At 44.9% G+C, this 19,612-nt stretch overlaps 1 protein-coding gene across 1 annotated transcript in view; it reads right to left on the reverse strand.

The window, feature by feature from the left end:
* The window catches only part of POC1B (POC1 centriolar protein B), a 944,738-nt gene that overhangs the window by 870,496 nt on the left and 54,630 nt on the right, over positions 1 to 19,612 (reverse strand). Inside the window, exon 3 of the mRNA XM_044087861.1 lies at positions 10,411 to 10,495. Coding sequence (XP_043943796.1) covers positions 10,411 to 10,495 — 85 coding nt within the window. The remainder of the gene's footprint in view (positions 1 to 10,410; positions 10,496 to 19,612) is intronic.

Here is a 19,612-nt window from a genome sequence, read left to right on the forward strand (position 1 = left end):
GGTCTCTCTGATCTGACTTTCAGTAATACCTTGGTCAGGAGAGGTAGTGGTGGGAAGGCATAGACTGTCAATGCTGTCCAACTGAACGATAGAGCGTCCACTTTCCAGGCTAGGGAATAAGTCCTTGTGCAAAATTTCTGTAGTTGGCAATTGTTGGGGGAGGCAAATAGATCTATGTCTGGGCGTCCCCACCTTTGAGTTATCATTGAAAATACTTGTGGGTGTAGTCTCCACTCGTGAGGATCTGCCAAATTTCTGCTTAACTCGTCTGCCAATATGGTTTTCCTTTCCTGGCAGGAATTGTGCTTGCAATTGTACTTGGTAAGTCAATGCTGTGTTCCACAAGGTCATTGCCTGTCTGCATAAAGGGTAGGAGTGAGTTCCTCCCTGTTTGTTTATGTACCACATAACTGTGGTGTTGTCTGTCCTTATTAGTAGTTGTCCTGGATGCAAGAGGTCCTTAAAGGCGGTCAGTGCATTTTGCACAGCTAGCATCTCCTTTTGGTTGATGTGTAGGTGCATTTGTTTTGCAGACCATTTGCCCTGTATGCACTGTCCTGCCATGTGTGCTCCCCAGGCGTAGTCTGAAGAATCTGTTGTCATAGTTTGGTTTGCTGGAGGTAAGACAAAAGGAAGACCCTTGTTTATTTGACATGCTTGGGCCCACAATAGGAACTCTTTTTGAAGGCAGGGAATGAGAATTACACTTGTTTCGAGGCTGTGCCTGTGTTGAGTCCATACACTTTTCAGGTACCATTGTAATTTCCTCATATGCAGCTTTGCATGTGGAATTAGTTGAATGCAGGATGCCATGAAACCCAATGCCTGCAGGATTTTCCTTGCAGTGAGCTGGGTAAAAGTTGCCATCTTTTTGAAGTATTGAGTCAGTTGTTTTTGTTTGTCTGGCGTGAGATAAGCCATCTGGGCCGTTGCATTTAAGCTGGCACCCAGGAATATTATGTCTTGTGAGGGTATTAGCTTTGATTTCTTTTTGTTTACTGTGTACCCTAGGCAACTTAGCAGCTTTGTTACAAATGCCAGATGCTGTAATAGAATGGCCTTGCTGTCCGCTTGGATCAGGCAGTAGTCCAGATATGGATAAATTTGTATTCCTCATTGTCTGCAGTATGCAATTACTGATGCCAGGCATTTCGTAAATACTCTGGGTGCAGTAGATAAGCCAAAGGGCAATGCAGAGAATTGATAATGCGTTGTACCTGCCAAAAATCTGAGGTATCTTCTGCAATCTTGTCTAATAGGGACATGCAGGTATGCCTCTTTTAGGTCCAACGTTACCAGCCAAGACTCCTTGCCCAGCATGGGAAGAAGCTGCTGTAGTGTGAGCATTTTGAATTTGGGTACCACCAGGTATGTGTTTAGAATTGAGAGGTCTAAAATGGGTCTCCAGGCTTTGTCCTTTCTTGGTACTAGAAATAGTCTTGAGTAAAAACCTTGACCTTGCTCCTTTGTAGGTACCCTTTGAATTGCTTTCATATCCATGAGAGCTGAAATTTGCGTTTGTGCCTCTGCCCATTGGTTTGGAGGCAGATTTGGCATGCCTCTCATCCGTGGTGAAGTCTGGAAATGAAATCTGCAGCCTTGGGTAATAATATCCAGAACCTATTTGTCCTTTGTTATGATGTGCCAATTTTGTGGAAATAGAGCCAGTTTTCTTCCCAAAGGTGCTGCCTGGGCAGTTTTGCTTGGCAGGCGAAGAGGGAAGTCATTGTGTTGGTTTCCTGAGGGGGTTGAGATCTTTCGTCCCCACCTCTCTGAGTTGTTGTATGCCATTGTCTAGGCCTGAAAGAACCTTGTGGCTGTCCTCTGCCCCTTGGGCGTCTGTAACTACCCCTTTGGGGTCTGTCTGATGCAGGAAAGGACCAGTTTTTTGATGGCCAGTTTCTGCTGAAACGAGGAGGTTGTAACTGTAAAAAATCTTTAACTGTCTGCATAGATTTTGCCTTTTCTTCCATTTTCTTTAAAACTTCCTCTGCTTTGACACCAAATAACACATCCTTCTGCAATGGAGCATCCAATAACTTTGCTTTGACATGTTCTGGTAAGGCTTGCTCTTTTAGCCAAGCATGTCTACGTATTACAGATCCTGTGGCAGCTGCTCTACAGGAGGCTTCCAATGAATCAAAACCACACTGTAAGGTATGCTTTCCCACCTGTTCTGCTGCATGCAGCAAATCTTGCATCTCTTTGAAATCAGGTTGATCTGTCTGAGGGATCATTTTCTGCTTTAACTGTGTAATCAAGTACTGCTGGTATTTTAGCATGTGGAATTGGCAGTTCAAGGCCATCATGGCCAAAGTGTCAGACGTATACACTTTCTTCCCCCATCTTTCTAATGCTCTGGATTCTCTCTCAGAAGGTAGTGGATTCTTAGCAGTAGAGGCCTTAACCCCTTTAGGACCCTGGGAAATGGTTTCGGGGTCTGCAACAGGACTTTTATAAAGAAACGTATGAGAGTCAGGGACTCGGTAGTATCGGTCTGGTTTAGCTGGTGCAGGAGGTAAGGAATCTGGGTTTAGACTAGATTCAGTGTAAACATCATCCAAAATGTCTAAAACTGGAGGAATTGCAAGGGGTCTATGCTGTGGAAGAAGAAGAAACTCACGGAGTCTTTTCTTAGAGTCAGAGTAATCTTGGCCTTCCCAGTGGAAGTGTTCCCTCATGGTGTGTAAAGTTTCCCCAAATGAGTAGTCTTCAGGGGGGGAGACAGAGGGAATGGACTCCTCAGCATCTGAGTCTTCATAAGGAGGGAAGGAATAATCCTGGTCCTCCGAGTTAGCTGAGGAAATGGATGCTTGGTCAGAGGAAGGATAATCTTCCTCCAGTCTAGGCTTTTTGTCAAGAGGGGGTTGTGAACCCCTGATAAGGGTAATTAAATCCTCAGCCATCTTAAGCATCTGTTTTTTAGGCATAGGGGCCTGTGGGGGGTGTCTGTGGACCCAGTTTCCCAACCTTTAAGGGGGCTTTAAGTTTAGCATAAGACTTAATAGAGATAATTGTTGGTTTGAAGAAACCTTCTGAAACCGAAGCCCTGTCCAAAATCTCCAGATCACCGTCAGGGTTGGCGTCAGAGGGTTGAGATGGAACCAGCTTCTGAGGCCCAGCTGATTCGGTCTGGGAGGCCATCAGAATTTCTAAATCAGCGGTAGTCAGGGGCTGCGTAGGCTCCTCGCTGAAAACCGGAGAACCAGCGGCAGGCCTTGCTGAGGCCTCGGTATCTGGTCTTGGCCTTGGTTGCCTGTCCTTATCCTTGCGTTTTTTAATCATTGCTGATGTCAGTTGCTCTGACGGCATTCTATAGTTAAATTTTTTGCCAAAATAATGTCGGGCGAAATCTGCCCGACACTTGATTGTACGTTTGTTGAACCTAGCACAAAACCGACAACCAGAGACGTCGTGGTCTGGGCCTAGGCAAGGAATACAATAAGAATGAAAATCCTTATGAGGTATTTGCTTCCCACAAGAAATGCAATTATTAACTTTGTCTGACATCGGTCTGAGGCAAGAAAAGTTTCCCCAATGGGGTACTTAGCTTTAGAGAAGACTTCGGGCTGAAATTCAATTCGAAAATCTCAGGAGCTGGCCGACCGGCACTTGCAAACTGCTTCTGCTTTGGGCACCGCGCCGCAAGAAAGACTGAAGAAAATGGTGTTGGCTGCCTCTTTTATCCCCCTGTCGCACTGACGTCAGGGAGGAAGCAACGACAACCGACGCAGGACCAAGACTTTGGGATTCGGCCAACTGCGGGACCGCCTGATGGCAGGATAACTCAAGTGTGATGACTACAGCAGTATAACACGATGAACATCTGTCTCAAGCTTTCTGGATTACCTCTGTTTACAAATGTTAAAGGTAGTATAATTCCTGCTAAGTCAGACATAGGTTCATAGGTTCATACTAGGCTATCTGCCCTAGGGCATTTATAAGCCTAGCCAGAGTGTGTGTGGCTTTCACCACCCCTTAGGATGAGAATATTATACCCATTAGTTTGCTGTGCCTCTGTCCAGCAGTGACACAGAGATGATTCCCGGGGTAAACCTACGATCTCCCATCCACTCAAGATTTCTCTTGAACAGAGTCAGTGAGGGGCTCTGCCTCACATGGACTGGGATTCTGTTCCATAGTGTAGGGAGTCTCTGGGTGATGAATCTGTCCCTCCAGCACGTCCTATTTATATCCGTGTTGAGGTTTAAGTCTCTTGCTCTCTGGTGGATTTGGATTTTTTGAGGTGGAGCATGTCCATTAATTCCGGGTTGGACATGGCCTTGTATGTCAGGCACAGATCACCTCTGAGCAGACGGTATGCGACTGAATAGAGCTGGAGTTTCTTCAATCGGGCATCATATGACATATGTTTGAGCCCCTTTATCCTTTTGGTGAGGAACTTTTGGGGTCTTTCCAACTGCTGCAGGTGTCGGGTAAGGTACATTCCGAATGGGGCGTTGTACTCAATCATTGGTCTGATAAGTGAAGAGTACAGGGGTACAATGACCTCTCCTGATCTGGATGTGAATCCCTTCATGATCAGGTGGGCAATGTAGAAGGTCTTCCTAACCATTTTGGCAATGTGAGTGTCAAAAGAGAGGTTACTGTCAACTTGGGTCCCCAGGTCCCTGATAACTTATTCCGTGTTTAATGGATTAGCACCTATGTGGTAATTAGGGGTTACCTTGTTTTTCCCAAAGGGTATGACTATACATTTTTTGGCATTTAGCTTAAGGCCATGGCTCTGGCACCAGTTATCCATTTCTATGAGACCTCTCTGGAGGATGTCTGTGTCTGATGGAGTGTCAATTATGGTGCCCAGTTTGCAGTCATCTGCAAATTTTGTCAGCCACAATCCCCCTATGTTTACCTGCACTTCAGAAAAATAAATGCCGAACAAGAGGGGACCCAGGACTGAGCCCTGTGGGACACCGCTCGTGACCGGCTTAGAGTCTGACATGGCACCAGCAACTCTAACCCTGTGTGTTCTGTCCTTGAGCCAGTTTGCAACCCATCTTGTGACATATGGGTTTACATCTAAGCTGGTGAGCTTTTCTATGATGCCCGAGTGGGGTATTGTGTCGAAAGCTTTTGCTAGGTCAAGGTAGGCTGTGTGAACCGCCTTACCCTCATCAATGGCCTTAGTGACTGTTTCGAAAAAGTCGACCAAGTTCAAGAGGCAGGATCTGCCCTTGACAAAGCCAAATTGAGTAGGATCCAGTGTCTGTAGGTCCCCAATGTCTTTATTTAGGAGTTCCATTATGATCCTCTCCATAGCTTTGCAGACAAGGCTCGTCAAGCTTATGGGGCGGTAATTTCCAGGGTCTGTAGAAGCACCGCCTTTGTGGAGTGGGACCACAGTTGCCATACGCCATTCTTTGGGTACGTATCCTGTAGTAAGGCTAAGATTAAACAGCAGCCTTATGTGTGGGTTTAGTTCCTCATTGAGTTAGTGTAGCACACAGCCGGGGACACCGTCCAGTCCCATTGATGCTGTGTTTTTTGCTTTAGAGAGAGCAGCTCTCACCTGGGCATCTGAGATGTTTGGGAGGCTAGACTCTGGTGGGATAGATATTTCTCCTTTGGGGGGGGGGGGAGAAATTTGCACTGAACCTGTCTGCCAGTATGTTGGCAATGTCTGTGGGTTCAGTGATTTTTTATCATTTTGGACTAATTCTGAGCATATCTGGGAGTTTCCACCCAGGTTTCTAACATAGCTAAAGAAGGCCTTATGATTGTCTTTTGTGTCATTAGCGATTTTTCTCTCAAAGTTGGCCTTGGATGATTTTATGAGTGATCGTAGTTTTTTGCTAGTAGTGATCAGAGATGCCTTCCCTTTTAGGGATTTTGCTCTGTCATGTAGTAGCTTTCTCCTCTTGTTGTACAGTTTGTTTATGGCTGGGGTCCACCAGACTGGGCGCCTGCCTTTGGTGGAAAGGGTCTTGATTTTATTAGGGATTGCTTGATCCATACATTCCTGGAGGTGCTCGTAGAAGGCATTTGTAAGGGTTTCAGCAGCGTGGGTTGTGGTTTCCACTGGCTCGGGGGCCTTGAAGGATACCACTCCAGTCTTAAGAAGTGTGAAGTTTGCTTTTGAGAAGTTCTTCACTGTGGTCTTTTTTGCTGGGGTGGGGCGGATGTGGATCTCCAGTGAGATTAATTTATGGTCTGATCTCACCAATGAGGGATATACTTCAGGTGTGGAGCATTTTGTCCCCATGTTTGTGATGATCAGGTCTAGTATATTTTCTCCTCTTGTGGGAATGGTGACTAGTTGTTCCATAGCATTTGAGTTTATGAACTCCAGGAACCTTTGGGCTAGGGTGTTGGGGCTTGAGTAATGTTCCCAGTCTATGTTTGGGTAGTTGAAGTCACCCAATATGATGGTGTTTGGAGAGACATTCATACTCTCCAGTGTCTTCAGGAAGGCTGTGTGGGTTTCCTGAGTTTGAGAAGGTGGTCTGTAGTATGTTACAAACTGTAGGGCAGTTTTACCTATGGTTAATTGCACCTGGATGGACTCCGATGCTTCGTGCGTTGCCACTAACCTGGAGGTGTGGGTATCCTTTATGAATATGGATACTCCCCCTCCTTTTGTGGTTCGGTCCGGATTTTGGGGCCGGAACGCATGATATGAGGTATAACCTGATAGTGCTGGGGTGCTCTCAGGAGCCTTGAACCAGGTTTCAGTCACAGCACAGACATCAATGTTCTCCATACTGAGGAGGGCTTCGAGGGCGTGCATCTTGAGGTTTAGACTTCTGGCACTGAGCAGTATTACCCTTAGTTTTTCTCCATTTTTTTTTTGTTTTCTAGGGCGGTAGGTTTATCATTTGAGCCTTGCCTAAAAAAGGCACTATGGGGGTGGCAAGAGCCTTAGCCAATATCCGGAAGCCCAGGGGACAGGTGCAAGCCGTCCCTTATAAGCAGCGTGGCTTGTCAAGCATGTCATCCCAGACAGACAGACATTGGATCCCCTTAGAATGACACCAGTAATTAAGCCAATTATTAAAGCTGATCATTTTGTCTCTGTATTGTGGTATCATTCTTGGTGAGGGTAGGATACTGCTCAGGGTCAGGGTCATACCGGCCTGGGCTACATAATCTGAGAGCTCCTCTATGTCTCTTTTCATGTAGTCCAGGGAGGTACGTCTCAGGTCGTTCACACCGGCATGGACAATGACTGAGTCATACTTGTACTTGCTGTGGAGTGACCTGAGTGCTTGTGTTATGTGGCGGATTCTAGCGCCTGACAGGCAGCTTACTGTGATCTTTTCCTTGTTCAGTCTGGTGAGTGGGACATCAGTGTGTCTGACTATGGAGTCACCTATAACAAGTGTGTCTGGCATTGTGTTTGGTCTTAAGGGCTGTGACTGTTTAGCACACTGACTTTGAGAACTATGTGTTGCATGTCTTATGTCTTGAGGTGGCAGTTGCTTGGGTGTCTGCTTTGGAGGCCTCTGTAGTTTTCCCCTGATAGATTTGCTAAGAGTACAGATTCTATAAATACTGTTTCTAAATTGATGGTCACCAACACTACAGTGATCAACAACAAATGATAGTGGAGTGCAGCAGTAACACTAGATGGTGAGGCTGAAGTTAACCTAATGGAAAGAAAAGAAGTACAGAAGAGTAATGGAAAGAATTATTGTCATTAGGAGAGCACTGTGCTTGAGAATCAATACAGAGGAGCAAACTGCTGGGAATTTCAAAACAAAACTAGCTACTTCAGATATTCGAAACCCAATCACTTTCTGACCAAAAACAATACTACTCTGAATGGCTTAGGGACTTGATTTTGAGAATTCAGCATGACAATAGAACTGTAATTTGTCTGATGGGCTGCAGCAGAATGAACCATACAGGAAATGCAATTAAAATGTTAAGTTTGCAAATCAAAAATATGATATTGTGCTTCTTGTGTGGTGTAACAATGATTTGGGTTGAACCAAAAGAGAAAACTTCAAATCTGAAGTAAAGGGCATTATTTCACACAATAAGAAAATTAGTCTCAAGCTTTTATTTTGTGACATTCCCCAAACCCCATGCTTTAGGAGTGTGGCAAGGACACTGGCAAAGCAAATGATCAATGACATCAACAGGAACTGTATAATATATTCAGTAAATGGACAGTATAATGTTTTCATTGAATGAAGTGTATAATATAGTCTGTGAATGGTATTACATTTTGGGAAGAATTAGAGTTAAACTTTGGCCCATAAGAGCACAGGATGTGCTTCTGTGACACTGGTCATGTTAAGGCAAACACAGACTTCTATGCCTGCTTTCTTATGCAGACTATTTTTCTCCACTTCAACGGATCTTTCCTTCCCTTCTCCATTCATCTCAGAATCTACATCTTTCTCCAGATATATTATTTTGAAGAGCTTTGTACATTGAGAAGAAATTGATATGTTATTCAGCCATGTATGCAGTGACGCCCGTGCACTGGCCCAGCAATCAAGGAGCCTCAATCCTCACCACTAACATCAGTGAGGGGCGTCCATATACGGAAAGTATAATAAATACACACACAGTAAAGTATAATTTCCCTTAAAAGCACACAGAGATCACAGTCAGTCTGGGGCTGGTTTCTCCCTCTCTCTACAGATCCCCAGTAAGACTCCCCACTGGCACAGCTATAGGGTCCATATCTCAGCCTAGTAGGCAAGCTAAAACCCTCCAGCACCCTCACTGTCCAACCAGTGCTTTGTGTCTGCCCAAGTAGCTGACACACACACACACACACACACACACACACACACACACACACACAAACACACTTTGAGATAACAGTTTTATACAACCACACAGACCACTCCTGGGGGAAGCCTGGCACAGGTTCTCCAGCTGTGCCCCTTTTACACAAACTATAGAGTAGAAATCACTGCCACCACCCACTACTATCTATCAGCTACCAAAAGGCCCTTATGAAAGGGTGTCCAATTATAATGTGCAATATTATTATCCAAATGATAAGTGCAACTGAACAGTCAAGGCTTATTTACAGTGGCTTTGTACAGTATCACTCTCTCTCTCTCTCTCTCTATATATATATATATATATATATGCAATGTACTCTAGACCTTAAATTATCTCTACACAAAACAGCCACAGTTGAAAGGTTTAAAAATATTTAATAATAAATAATAAAAACACAAGACAATACCTCTTACTACACAGTGCTAGTCAAAAGTTCAGACACAGGCAAATGCATAAAATAATACTGTAGAATAGTTCTGGCATCAGTACAGAAAAACAATTAGTCTACTCTTCCTATTTCCGAACAATATCTAAGAGAGACACTTAAGTCAAACATCCTACTTGCATACAGAAAACAGGCAGATACTGGTGAGTTGGATGTTCTCTAGACAAATGCTAAATGCTCTCATTCTTTCTCTCCTTAAATTGATAACAATTACCATTGATTCATTTCAGATGACATTATTTCTTTCTGGTTCCCAGGCTAACAGAAACTCAGAGGTTAATAGCCCTTTTGATCTTGCAGATGGTCAGGAAGCCAGAGCAATAAAATAAATTATACATGTAAATTTTAGCCATTAACTCTGGCCTCAAAACAATAGGCAGAATGCCTCCCTCTAGGCATCTCGGCTCCGAGTTTTAGATCAAAGAATTTTACAATGCTTGACTTATCAGCTTTCTTACAGCAGAGTGCACTGTTGTTACATTTTTGCAGTTCAACATCCACTCTAGTCTTCACATTTAAGAGAACAAGCCTGTGGCTTATATTAATATTTACAAATGACATAATTAGCTACAAAATTATATCTAGCTAGGCTGGCAGCCTTCACCTATCTTCACATATGTTTTCAATGTGATCTCACTTGCTGGGTCTACTGAACACACAACACATGCCTTAACTTTAATGATAGTTTACTATCACAAGCACACTTTTATTAAACTAAGAAAAAGAGACAAACTTCTTTCATCATTGAGATTTATTCTAATTCTTTTTAAAAATGTGAAGATAGATAACTGGTGCAGGGCACTAATCAGGCAAATAAACTCCAGTGAGAATACAGGACTTGTGGTACAAAGGCAGCAAGAAAAATAAGTGCCTCATACATGTTATGTTGGCATCTGCTGAGATCAACACCAGATCTTAAAATCTGGTCAATCAAAGAGGAAGGATAAAACCAAATAACATGACTAGCTTTTTAACACGACCTTCCCTGAAGAACATTTATGTGTTTACCCCAAACTTCAGTGTCCTCTGTACTGCTGCTGATGTTCAGAGATTATTTTTTATGGCTTGGTTGCACCTGGTTTTAAGTCAGTTGTCACACAAAAAAGCAAAGTCAGACAAGCAGAAAATGATGAAAACTACATCTGAAGCTCTTTGCACATTTAAAGCTTCTTGTTAAAACTATTCATGCTTTGACTTACCCAACTGTTTCAGGTCTGGATTAAAGTCAACACTTGTGATTGCATTCTTATGTCCCTTAAAGTGCCTCTCTAAGGTAGGATCCAGCTGTAAAGATAATTCATATACATGAATATGGTAAATATCACTGTAAGTATGCAACAGTCAAAATAGTATTAAATTTGTAATGTTTTGTATTGATATTTTAAGCAAGATATTGAGTGGGAATCTTTAATAAAGGTGAAAAGTACTCTCACAGCCTAATCTGTGTCTGCCAAGGATTAAATCATATAGTACAATGCGATGGTTAATACTAGTCCTTCGTGAAGCAGCAGAAGTCCCTATTACACCATCCAGAAGGCTCAGCCAATTGAATGCTTACAGAAACACCTTTTAAAGTATCTCTAAAGAAACAATATATCCTTGTCCTGTTTTCCTTAACATTTAGACTACCCCAAGGTAGCCTCTTACCCTGGTGTAAAAACAGAAGTAAATGCTTATGTGCAAGATGGTCTGTAAGCTACATGAAGTTCCCATGTATCAACAGAAGTGAATGCTTGTGTCTAGGACATCCCTTCACCCTGCTCTCAAATAAAAATAAAGGAAATGTCTACACTTAGGGTCGAACGCTGTCAACTTCTTTCCTTTACTCTTCCTCTTCTATCAGTACCCAGCAAAAGGTATAAATGTAGTTCCACCCACTTCCACCTCCCCTTTAGAGGTAGCTGCTGAAAGTATTTACGTCTGCATTAGATTCTTCTCACCCATCTCCCAAACCCTAAGACAGTATGTAGTACTTGGAGTTAGAGTGAACTTTCTAACACATACCCCCTGCCCTAAATGTTAACTAAATTGCACTTATGACTTGGGTAGCTCTTCCCACATATCCTGATTTGCACTTCTTAATTAATTTGCTCATGTCTACAGTGACCCCCCCCAAACAATGTTCCAAAAATTAATAACATGTCTTTTCTGTATAGTAAGCATTCCTAAAGACTGGTCACAAATTGCCAGCACACACCTACTATCAACTCTTTTCTATGCCTCCCCCCTCTTTACAAACCTAAACAAGACAACCCTTAACAAACTTGCTTCTTGTTACAATCACATAGCTAGATTTGCCACAAATTCCACCTTTAGAACGCACCACTGCACTAACTTGAAGCAACTAGGGTGGTTAGAGTTTTCCAGCCAACTCCATTTCAACCAACTCAAAACGGCTCACCAGATACTGTATCACCCAGAGAAAACACCAGCTCTGAAAAACATCATTCACCCCTATATTAACCTGCAATCTTTACGCTCCTCCAATAAGATCTTAGCTCAAACTACCAAAGCCAATAATTCTGCTGGGGATTCTCTATTCTCAAACTTTGTAGGTAAAATGTGGAACTCCCTACCGACCATGCTCACCTCAGAACCCTCACTCCTACAATTCAAAAAAAGCTTAAACCCCATCTCAATACTCTCTGGCAATGTCCCTGTTCCAAACCTGATTAACCACTATCATTTACCCTTCTCTTACCTCACTATCCTTAACAGCTTTTTAACAAGGCTTTCGCCATTGTAACTGACCTATGTTTTTTTATATGCTGCTGTTGTTTTTTTTTCCCAAGATGTGATGTATCTTTATATTGTATTTAGAACTCAACTATCTTCCTTTTTTTGCATTAACAATGTTCATATGTCTGTTATGTACTTGGAGCTTTTCTCCCCGGGCCTCCGCTGAAAATGGACATGTATCCAGTCGGACTCTCCCGGTTAACAAATGTAAAATAAAATAAATAAATAAAAATGTAAAATAAATGTGCCTGTATGCTCCCTCTCAGGCACAAGTACAGGGTTATAGAACAAGAAGTTATGTACTCACCATAACGTTTTATGTAGTCCATCTCGGCTCACATTCTTACCCATGGGTTCGGAGCCGAATATCGGCTCCGACTCGGCCTATTTTACTAGCTCAAAAGTCTCTGATTGGCTGGGCTAAGAGGGTATCCCATGGTACCCTGCTTCGTATCCCCAGATCTAGTTTGCTGCTAACAACATAATTACTGCATACATACCACGCATCCATACAAACAAAAACTAGTCAAAGGGACTCTGCAGGATACAATCTAACTTCCAAATCCTCCAGGCAGGGGGAAGGCGGGAGGGTAAGTAAGAATGTGAGTCGAGATGGACTACATACATCGAACGTTATGGTGAGTACATAACTTCTTGATGTTATGTAGTCCTATCTCGCCTACATTCTTACCCGTGGGACAGCGTCCCTAGCACCTACATCCTGGGTGGCTCATAGGAAAATACTCCTGCGAAATGTGGAGCCAAATGAAGATCTGCCCCTGGAAACCACGTCCAATTTGTAATGAGAAACAAAGGTGTGAGGAGAAGCCCAAGTGGCCACAGCACATATATCATCCATTGACAATCTAGCTTGATAGGCTGTGGATGTGGAGACTGCTCTTGTGGAGTGGGCTTTAGCTGGAAAAGGCAAATTTTTACCTGCTGTTTGATAGATGAAGGAAATACAGCTGGCTATCCATCTAGAGAGCGTGACCTTGGATACCAGAGAACCAGACCGGTTGTCCGAAAAGGAGACAAAGAGTTGGTCAGATTTCCAGATATCGTTCGTCCGGTGTAGACAGAAGCATAACTATCTACGTATATCCAATTGGTGAAATCTGAATTCTGCCTTGTTAGAAAAACTGGGGAATAAAACTGGCAGCTCAATAGACTGACTCATATTAGACACAGAAGCCACTTTGGGAATGAATGATGGGTTTGGTCTAAGAGAGACTCTATCTTTATGGAAGATCAAATATGGGGGATTGATGGAGAGGGCTTGAATCTCAGAGACCCACCTCGCTGAAGTGACTGCTGTTAAAAATGCTATTTTCCATGACAAGAATTTTAACTCGCAGGTAGCTGCAGGCTCGAATGGTGGAAGAGTGAGGGCTTGAAGAACAAAATTGAGTTCCCAGGGCATGACAGGTTGGGATACTGGGGGACGAAGTAATACAGTACCTTTAAGGAATGCTTTAAATAGTCTGTGTGCCATAAGGCTAGGCTCATTGGCCACGTGGAAGTTCGATATAGCCGCCAGCTGAACTTTGATGGTGGCTGATGCGGACCCTTGATAGAACAGCGTAGACAAAAATTCCAGAATCGAATCAATTGGAGCCATGTAGGGATCAATGCCTCTGGAATGAGCCCAGATAGAGAACCTTTTCCATTTGCTAGAGCAGATTTTTCTAGTGGATGGTTTATGAGAGGACGATAATATATGGACTACTTCCGGTGAAAAATTGTGACATCTGACTAACGATGGAAGTGGAGTAGCCAGGCTGTCAACTGGAGTGTCCTCAGAGAGGGGTGGAACTATCCCAACATGTGCGTCAGTAAATCTGGAAGGGGTTCCAGAATCCAAGGTGTATCCACAATGTAAGGTTGAAGGAAGGGGAACCATACCTGACGAAGTCAGTGTGGGGCAATTAGAATCATTCTGCTTCCCAAAGATTGTGCTTTCTGAATCACCCTTGAGAGAAGGGGAGACAGAGGGAAAGCATAAAGCAGACCGGAGGGCCAATTGTGAGCCAGTGCATCCCTGGGTGATTCCCCCGGTGGGGGGGGATCAGCGAGAAGTAGTTGCTGCATTTCTCACTGAGAGGGCTGGCAAAAAGGTCGCAGCAAGATTGACCCCATCTGCTGAAGATTCGCTCTGCAACCAGGCGATTCAGGGACTACTCGTAGGGCATAAGGATCGCCCTGCTTAGCTTGTCCGCTATTACATCGATCTTCCCCGGAATGTGCGTTGCTACCAGAAACCGTTGGGAAGCTATTGCCCAATGCCACACGCGCATGGCCTCTCTGCATAGTGGGTAAGATCAGGTTCCTTCTTGTTTGTTGAGATACCACACTACTGACATGTTGTCTGAGTGTATCGCAATAGTCCCTAGAGGAAGAACGTCTTGAAGTGCCTGCAACGCAAGAAGCACTGTTCTCATCTCCAGGACATTTATGTGCAAATGTATCTCATGTTCCTGCCACGTGCCTTGGACCGTCCTGCCAAGATAATGCCCCCCACCCCATCTGGGAGGCGTCCGTGGTTACCGTGGCAAAAGGGATGGGTGGAAGAAAAGGGCTTTCCCCCGTTCAAGTTGTTGGTGCACAGCCACCAACAGAGGTCCTGTTTGCATCGGTCTGTCATTAAGATTGGATGGGATAGCGGAAGTCTTTGGAGAGACCATTGGACAAAGAGGAGCCACTGAAAAAGTCTCATGTGTAATCTCGCTAGAGGAACCAACATGATAGTCACCGCCATGGTACCTAGGAGTTGTTGAATCAGTCTTGCCTTCACATGTCTCAGGGGCATCAGCGTGAGAATTTGCTGTCGCAACCCTGTAATCCTTTCCTGTGGTAAGAATGCTCGCATTTGAATGGTGTCCAACTCTGCTTTTATAAAGGTGACACGCTGTAAGGGCAATAAGGCAGATTTATTCCAGTTTATCGTGATGCCTAGTTGGTGACATAGACTGATGGTAGCGTCCCTGGTCTGAATTACTTGATGCCTGGTGGGGGCAGTGAGGAGCCAGTCGTCCATGTATGGAAACACCTGGAATCCTTGACGTCTCAAGTGAGCCGTCACCACTGCCATACACTTGGTGAACACCCTGGGGGCTGTGGTGAGACCAAAGGGCAGGGCTCGAAACTGGAAGTGACTGGCTCCCAGCCGGAAGCGTAGGTGACACCTGGATGCCCTGTCCATTTTGACATGGTAGTAAGCATCCTTGAGGTCGATGGAGCCCATCCATACTTCCTCTCCCAACAATGGGAGACTGGATTGTTTAGTGACCATACGGAATTTGGACTTGTGTATGTAATGGTTGAGTTGACGGAGATCTAGTATGGGTCTCAGGTCCCCTGTTCTTTTCGGCACCAAAAAGAATCTTGAGTAAGTTTCTAATTCGATTTGGTCTGAGGGGACTGGTTGGATGGCTCCTTTCTCTAGCAGCTGAGATATCTCTGAGGCTGCTTGATCCCTTTGACTGGGTGGAACGTCCGAGATTTTTCTTATTGGAGGGGGTACTGAAGAGAATGAAATGAGATAACCTCCGGAAATTATCCTTAATACCCATCGGTCCTGGGTGATGCTTTCCCAGGCTTCCGGATAAGCACAGTCGGGCACACCCTCAGGAATGAGAGTATGGGGAGCCGCGGAAGGAGTCGCGGTCTCCAGAATTGCGGGGGCCCCCTCTGCCTCTGGGGCGACGTCTCCCTGAATAACTCCCCCTCCCCTGCCTCTGGAGGGGCTTCACCTTGCGCGGCAGGAAAAAACCCATGTGATTTCTTGAACCACACCCCCCCCCCCGCTGGGCCTTGGGATAAGGCCTCGACAGAAGGGAAAAATGGACCCCTACGGCTGACAGGGTCTTTCCCTCTTGCTCGCACCTGGTGAGGGTGTCTTTCACTTTGGTCCTAAACAAGGAGGAACCATCAAAAGGGGCATCAGTGAAGGAAGACTTGAAGGCCTCCGCGAAGTGACACAGGCGCAGCCAGGCTTGCCTTCTAAGGGCTACCCCTGAGCTGGCCGCCCTAGTCGCTCCCTCGACCGCATACGATACGAGTTGCATGGACGAGTTTGCGATGGAGTTGAGGGTAGAAACCTGTGTGTTAACTGTCTGAGCTACCGCCTCAGGTATGTTACCCGCAAGAGTATATCCCAGTTCTTTAAGGAGATCTCTCTGGAGCCGAGTGAAATGAGACAAGTAATTCAGCGACCATAAAGTGAATGTGGCTGAAGACAGAGTACGCTTCCCATACCGGTTCATAGTCCTAGAGTCCTTGTTAGGAGGATGGACCGACGAGGAAGACTCTGCAACTTCCTTCTGGGTGGCTGCCGCCACCACCATGGCATCTACAGGGACTCCCTTTGACTGAAACTCTTTTCCCTGAGGGGCGGAGAGAAATTTGTTGGGGCGCCTGGGTACGGGCTCCACAGAATCAGGTGTTTCCAATATCCTTCGACAAATAAGGTCAAGAAGTTCATTGAAGGGTGGAGACACCCAGGAGGCGGAGGGTTGAGTGCCAAAAGCCTTAAGGAATACTGACTCCTCCTCGGAAGGGGCTTTGGAAGGCCAGTCTCCTCTTTGTTTCAGTATCTCCAGGATATCGGAGAAGGCAACATCATCAGAGGAAGACTTGGGGGATCCTTCCAATTCCTCGAGGTTAGTATCGGAAGTGAGAGACTCATCCTGGGAGTCTATGTGCTTCCTCTTGCACAACTTCTTTCTGGGAGGTTCCTCAGGCACTGGCTTTGAGAGACCTTCAGAAAGTGGGGGACCACTCGTGGGGGTGTCCTTAGGGCCTGACGCTCTACTGTCCAATGATAGGTGAGTGTCAGAAGCTCTCGCCGAAGTGGTAGGGAATGGAATGACTGACCCGAGTGATGTAGCTGACGATCTGGCCAACGCGCTCCGCATGGCCTCGAAAGCAGGTCTCCACCGAGTCCAAGGACCGACCTCCAAGGCCACAACCGGGACCAGGGTCCCCCGAGCCGATGCACTGAGTGGGAGACTCGGAACCGAAACATGTCCCGAAGTATCCCCTTCGGGCCCGACCGAGGAGACCCAAGTCTCGAAACCTGTGGATGGGACCGACATGGTCGGAGCCGAGGTCGGCACCGATACACCCAAGGGGGGTATCGGAGCCGGCACAAGAACATCACTCGAAGTGGAACATACCGGCTCCGACAACAAGGATGTGCTCAGAGGAGGAATCATCGAAACAGCCATAGGAACTGGCTCCAGAGCCGACTGGGTCAGAGCCGAAATCAATTTAGCCAACACCGGCGACTGTAGGAGCCTCTGCACTACCCTATCCACATCCAAATCAGAAAGCCTGGAGGATTTGGAGGAGATGGATGGGGATTGGGATCTCTGATGAACCATGCCTCACACCAGGCGACTGGCTCCGAATGGGTTCGAGAATGATCGGAGCAGAAGCAGATTCACTTAACACCGATACCTCCTGCGGCCCCGAGGACAGTGGAGCCGAGGAAGCAGAGTCCAGTACAGTAATCTTCTCCAGAGGCTCCGAAGGTGCAGATGGAGCCGGAGACCTTTTCTTGGACTTGGAGGCTTTAGATTTCGACTGATAGCTGGAAGCCGAATCTATAGCTTCCTCAAAAGACGGTTTAAGCAGTCCCTTTAAAATCAATTTGTTTTTCCTCTCTTGGAGCAACCGAGGACTGAAGGCGTGGCAAAAGCTACACGACTCCTGTAAATGGATAGCTCCAAGGCAGTAGACACATACAGAGTGTCCATCTGTGATGGACATTTTACATCCGCATTTCAAACACTTTTTAAAGCCAGAAGGCTTATGCTCCTTCTGATCCTTAGACATTATCTACTAATTTAGAGAAACAGTTAACAAACTTCCAAAACGTTCACTACAATTAACGAACTTCCAAAACGGGCGGGAAAGCCCACAACGTTCACTGCAAACAGTACTACACAGACTGAGCGAAGCCCTAAACAAACTTTTAGCAACAAATGACACCACTAAAGAACCTCTAACTAAAACGGTTCTTAAACAATACGGAAACAAACACACGAACAACTCACTAAGGGAGGACTAGGTCCTCTAACTAAAACGGACCTAGCCCATGGGAACAGTTAGGGATACCACAAAAACACCAAGAAACACAATCACAGCGACAGCAGCAAGATGTAGCTATTAAAACAGCTTTTGAGTATAAAGCAACCAATTTCTCAAGAGAAATAAGTCAAAGGAGGTACTTAGCCACAGCCAAGCGAGACCACGTCCGAGCTCTACAAGCGGCAAACGAGATCTGGGGATACGAAGCAGGGTACCATGGGATAACCTCTTAGCCCAGCCAATCAGAGACTTTTGAGCTAGTAAAATAGAACCCACGGGTAAGAATGTAGGCGAGATAGGACTACATAACATCAAAAGTTATACACTCACGATAATGACAGATCTGTGTTGTCCTATTTTCATCTGGTTCAACAGATGAGTCTCAGATCCAATCTCGGCACTTCCGAATGTGTGGATCCAAGTTTTGATTCCTCCCTCACCCATAATCCCTTCTACTTCTCTCTGAATACCTCAGATCGAATTTGCCCATAAACTATCTGCTATATTATTGAGACCTATGCAAAAAAAAAGCAGGTGTACATGTGATGGAGATACAACCAGCTGAGGCTGAAGTTTGCAAGGCCCCCACAGAGTATCCCTGATTCTTCAAGGTACCATAGGTGACAATTTGGAAGAAGGAAGGAGGGAATGATGAAAACAGGACAACAATGATCTATAGTTATATGATGAGATGCGAACACTTGACCATGTTGCAGCAGCACAATGGGTAGATAGAGTTTGTTGGAAAACCATAGAAGTTGTCACTGATTGCTGAATGAGCTGCTGCCTTTTCTTTTTTTTAGATAATGGTAAACCCAGTTTGTTATGAACAGTCACATAGAGAAAGTGACCTTGGAAGCACTGCACACCAGTTTGACTTTGGAAAAGGCAATAAACAATTTGTCTGATTTTCTGAAGTCTTTTGTCCAGTGGAGATAGACGAGTTGTCTATGTACATCAAGCAAATATACTGTATATTTTTCCTTGTTAGAAAACTTTGGGAAGAAACCTGGAAGATGTAAGGATTCACTATGCTAGATTCAAATCCAACCTTAAGAATAAAAGAAGGATTCGGTTTTAACAAGTCTCGGTCCTTACGAAATATCAGAAAAGGAATTTTGCAAGAAACAGCCTGTAATTCTGAGATTCTTTTGATTGAAGTGGCTGTCACAACGACAATTTGTTTTCCATGTTAAGTATTTAAAATCTGCCGAGGCTACTGGTTCAAAATGTGATTGTGTAAGAGCCTGCAACATTATAGTAAAGCCCCAAGGTGAACTAGGATCTCTGACTGGAGGTCTGAGAAGAAAGAGTCCCTCAAGGAAAGCCTTAAAAACCTTCAAAGAGGCTACACATTTCTGATTATGGTCAATACTGGGCATTCATGGTGGAGAAACTGGAACCTTTATGAAATAATTCTGACAATAAATCCAAAATTGAAGGGAGAGGGGCAGAGAAAGGATCCAATCCCTTTTCTATACCTCAGCAAGAAAATCTTTTCCATTTACTTTGGTAAACCTTCCTGGTACTAGATTTTTTCAGAGGCTAATGGAATGTGAACTACTCCTT

The sequence above is a fragment of the Protopterus annectens genome, chromosome 11.part0, assembly GCF_019279795.1.
Source record: "Protopterus annectens isolate FY-2018-M chromosome 11.part0, PAN1.0, whole genome shotgun sequence".
Taxonomy (NCBI): domain Eukaryota; kingdom Metazoa; phylum Chordata; order Ceratodontiformes; family Protopteridae; genus Protopterus; species Protopterus annectens.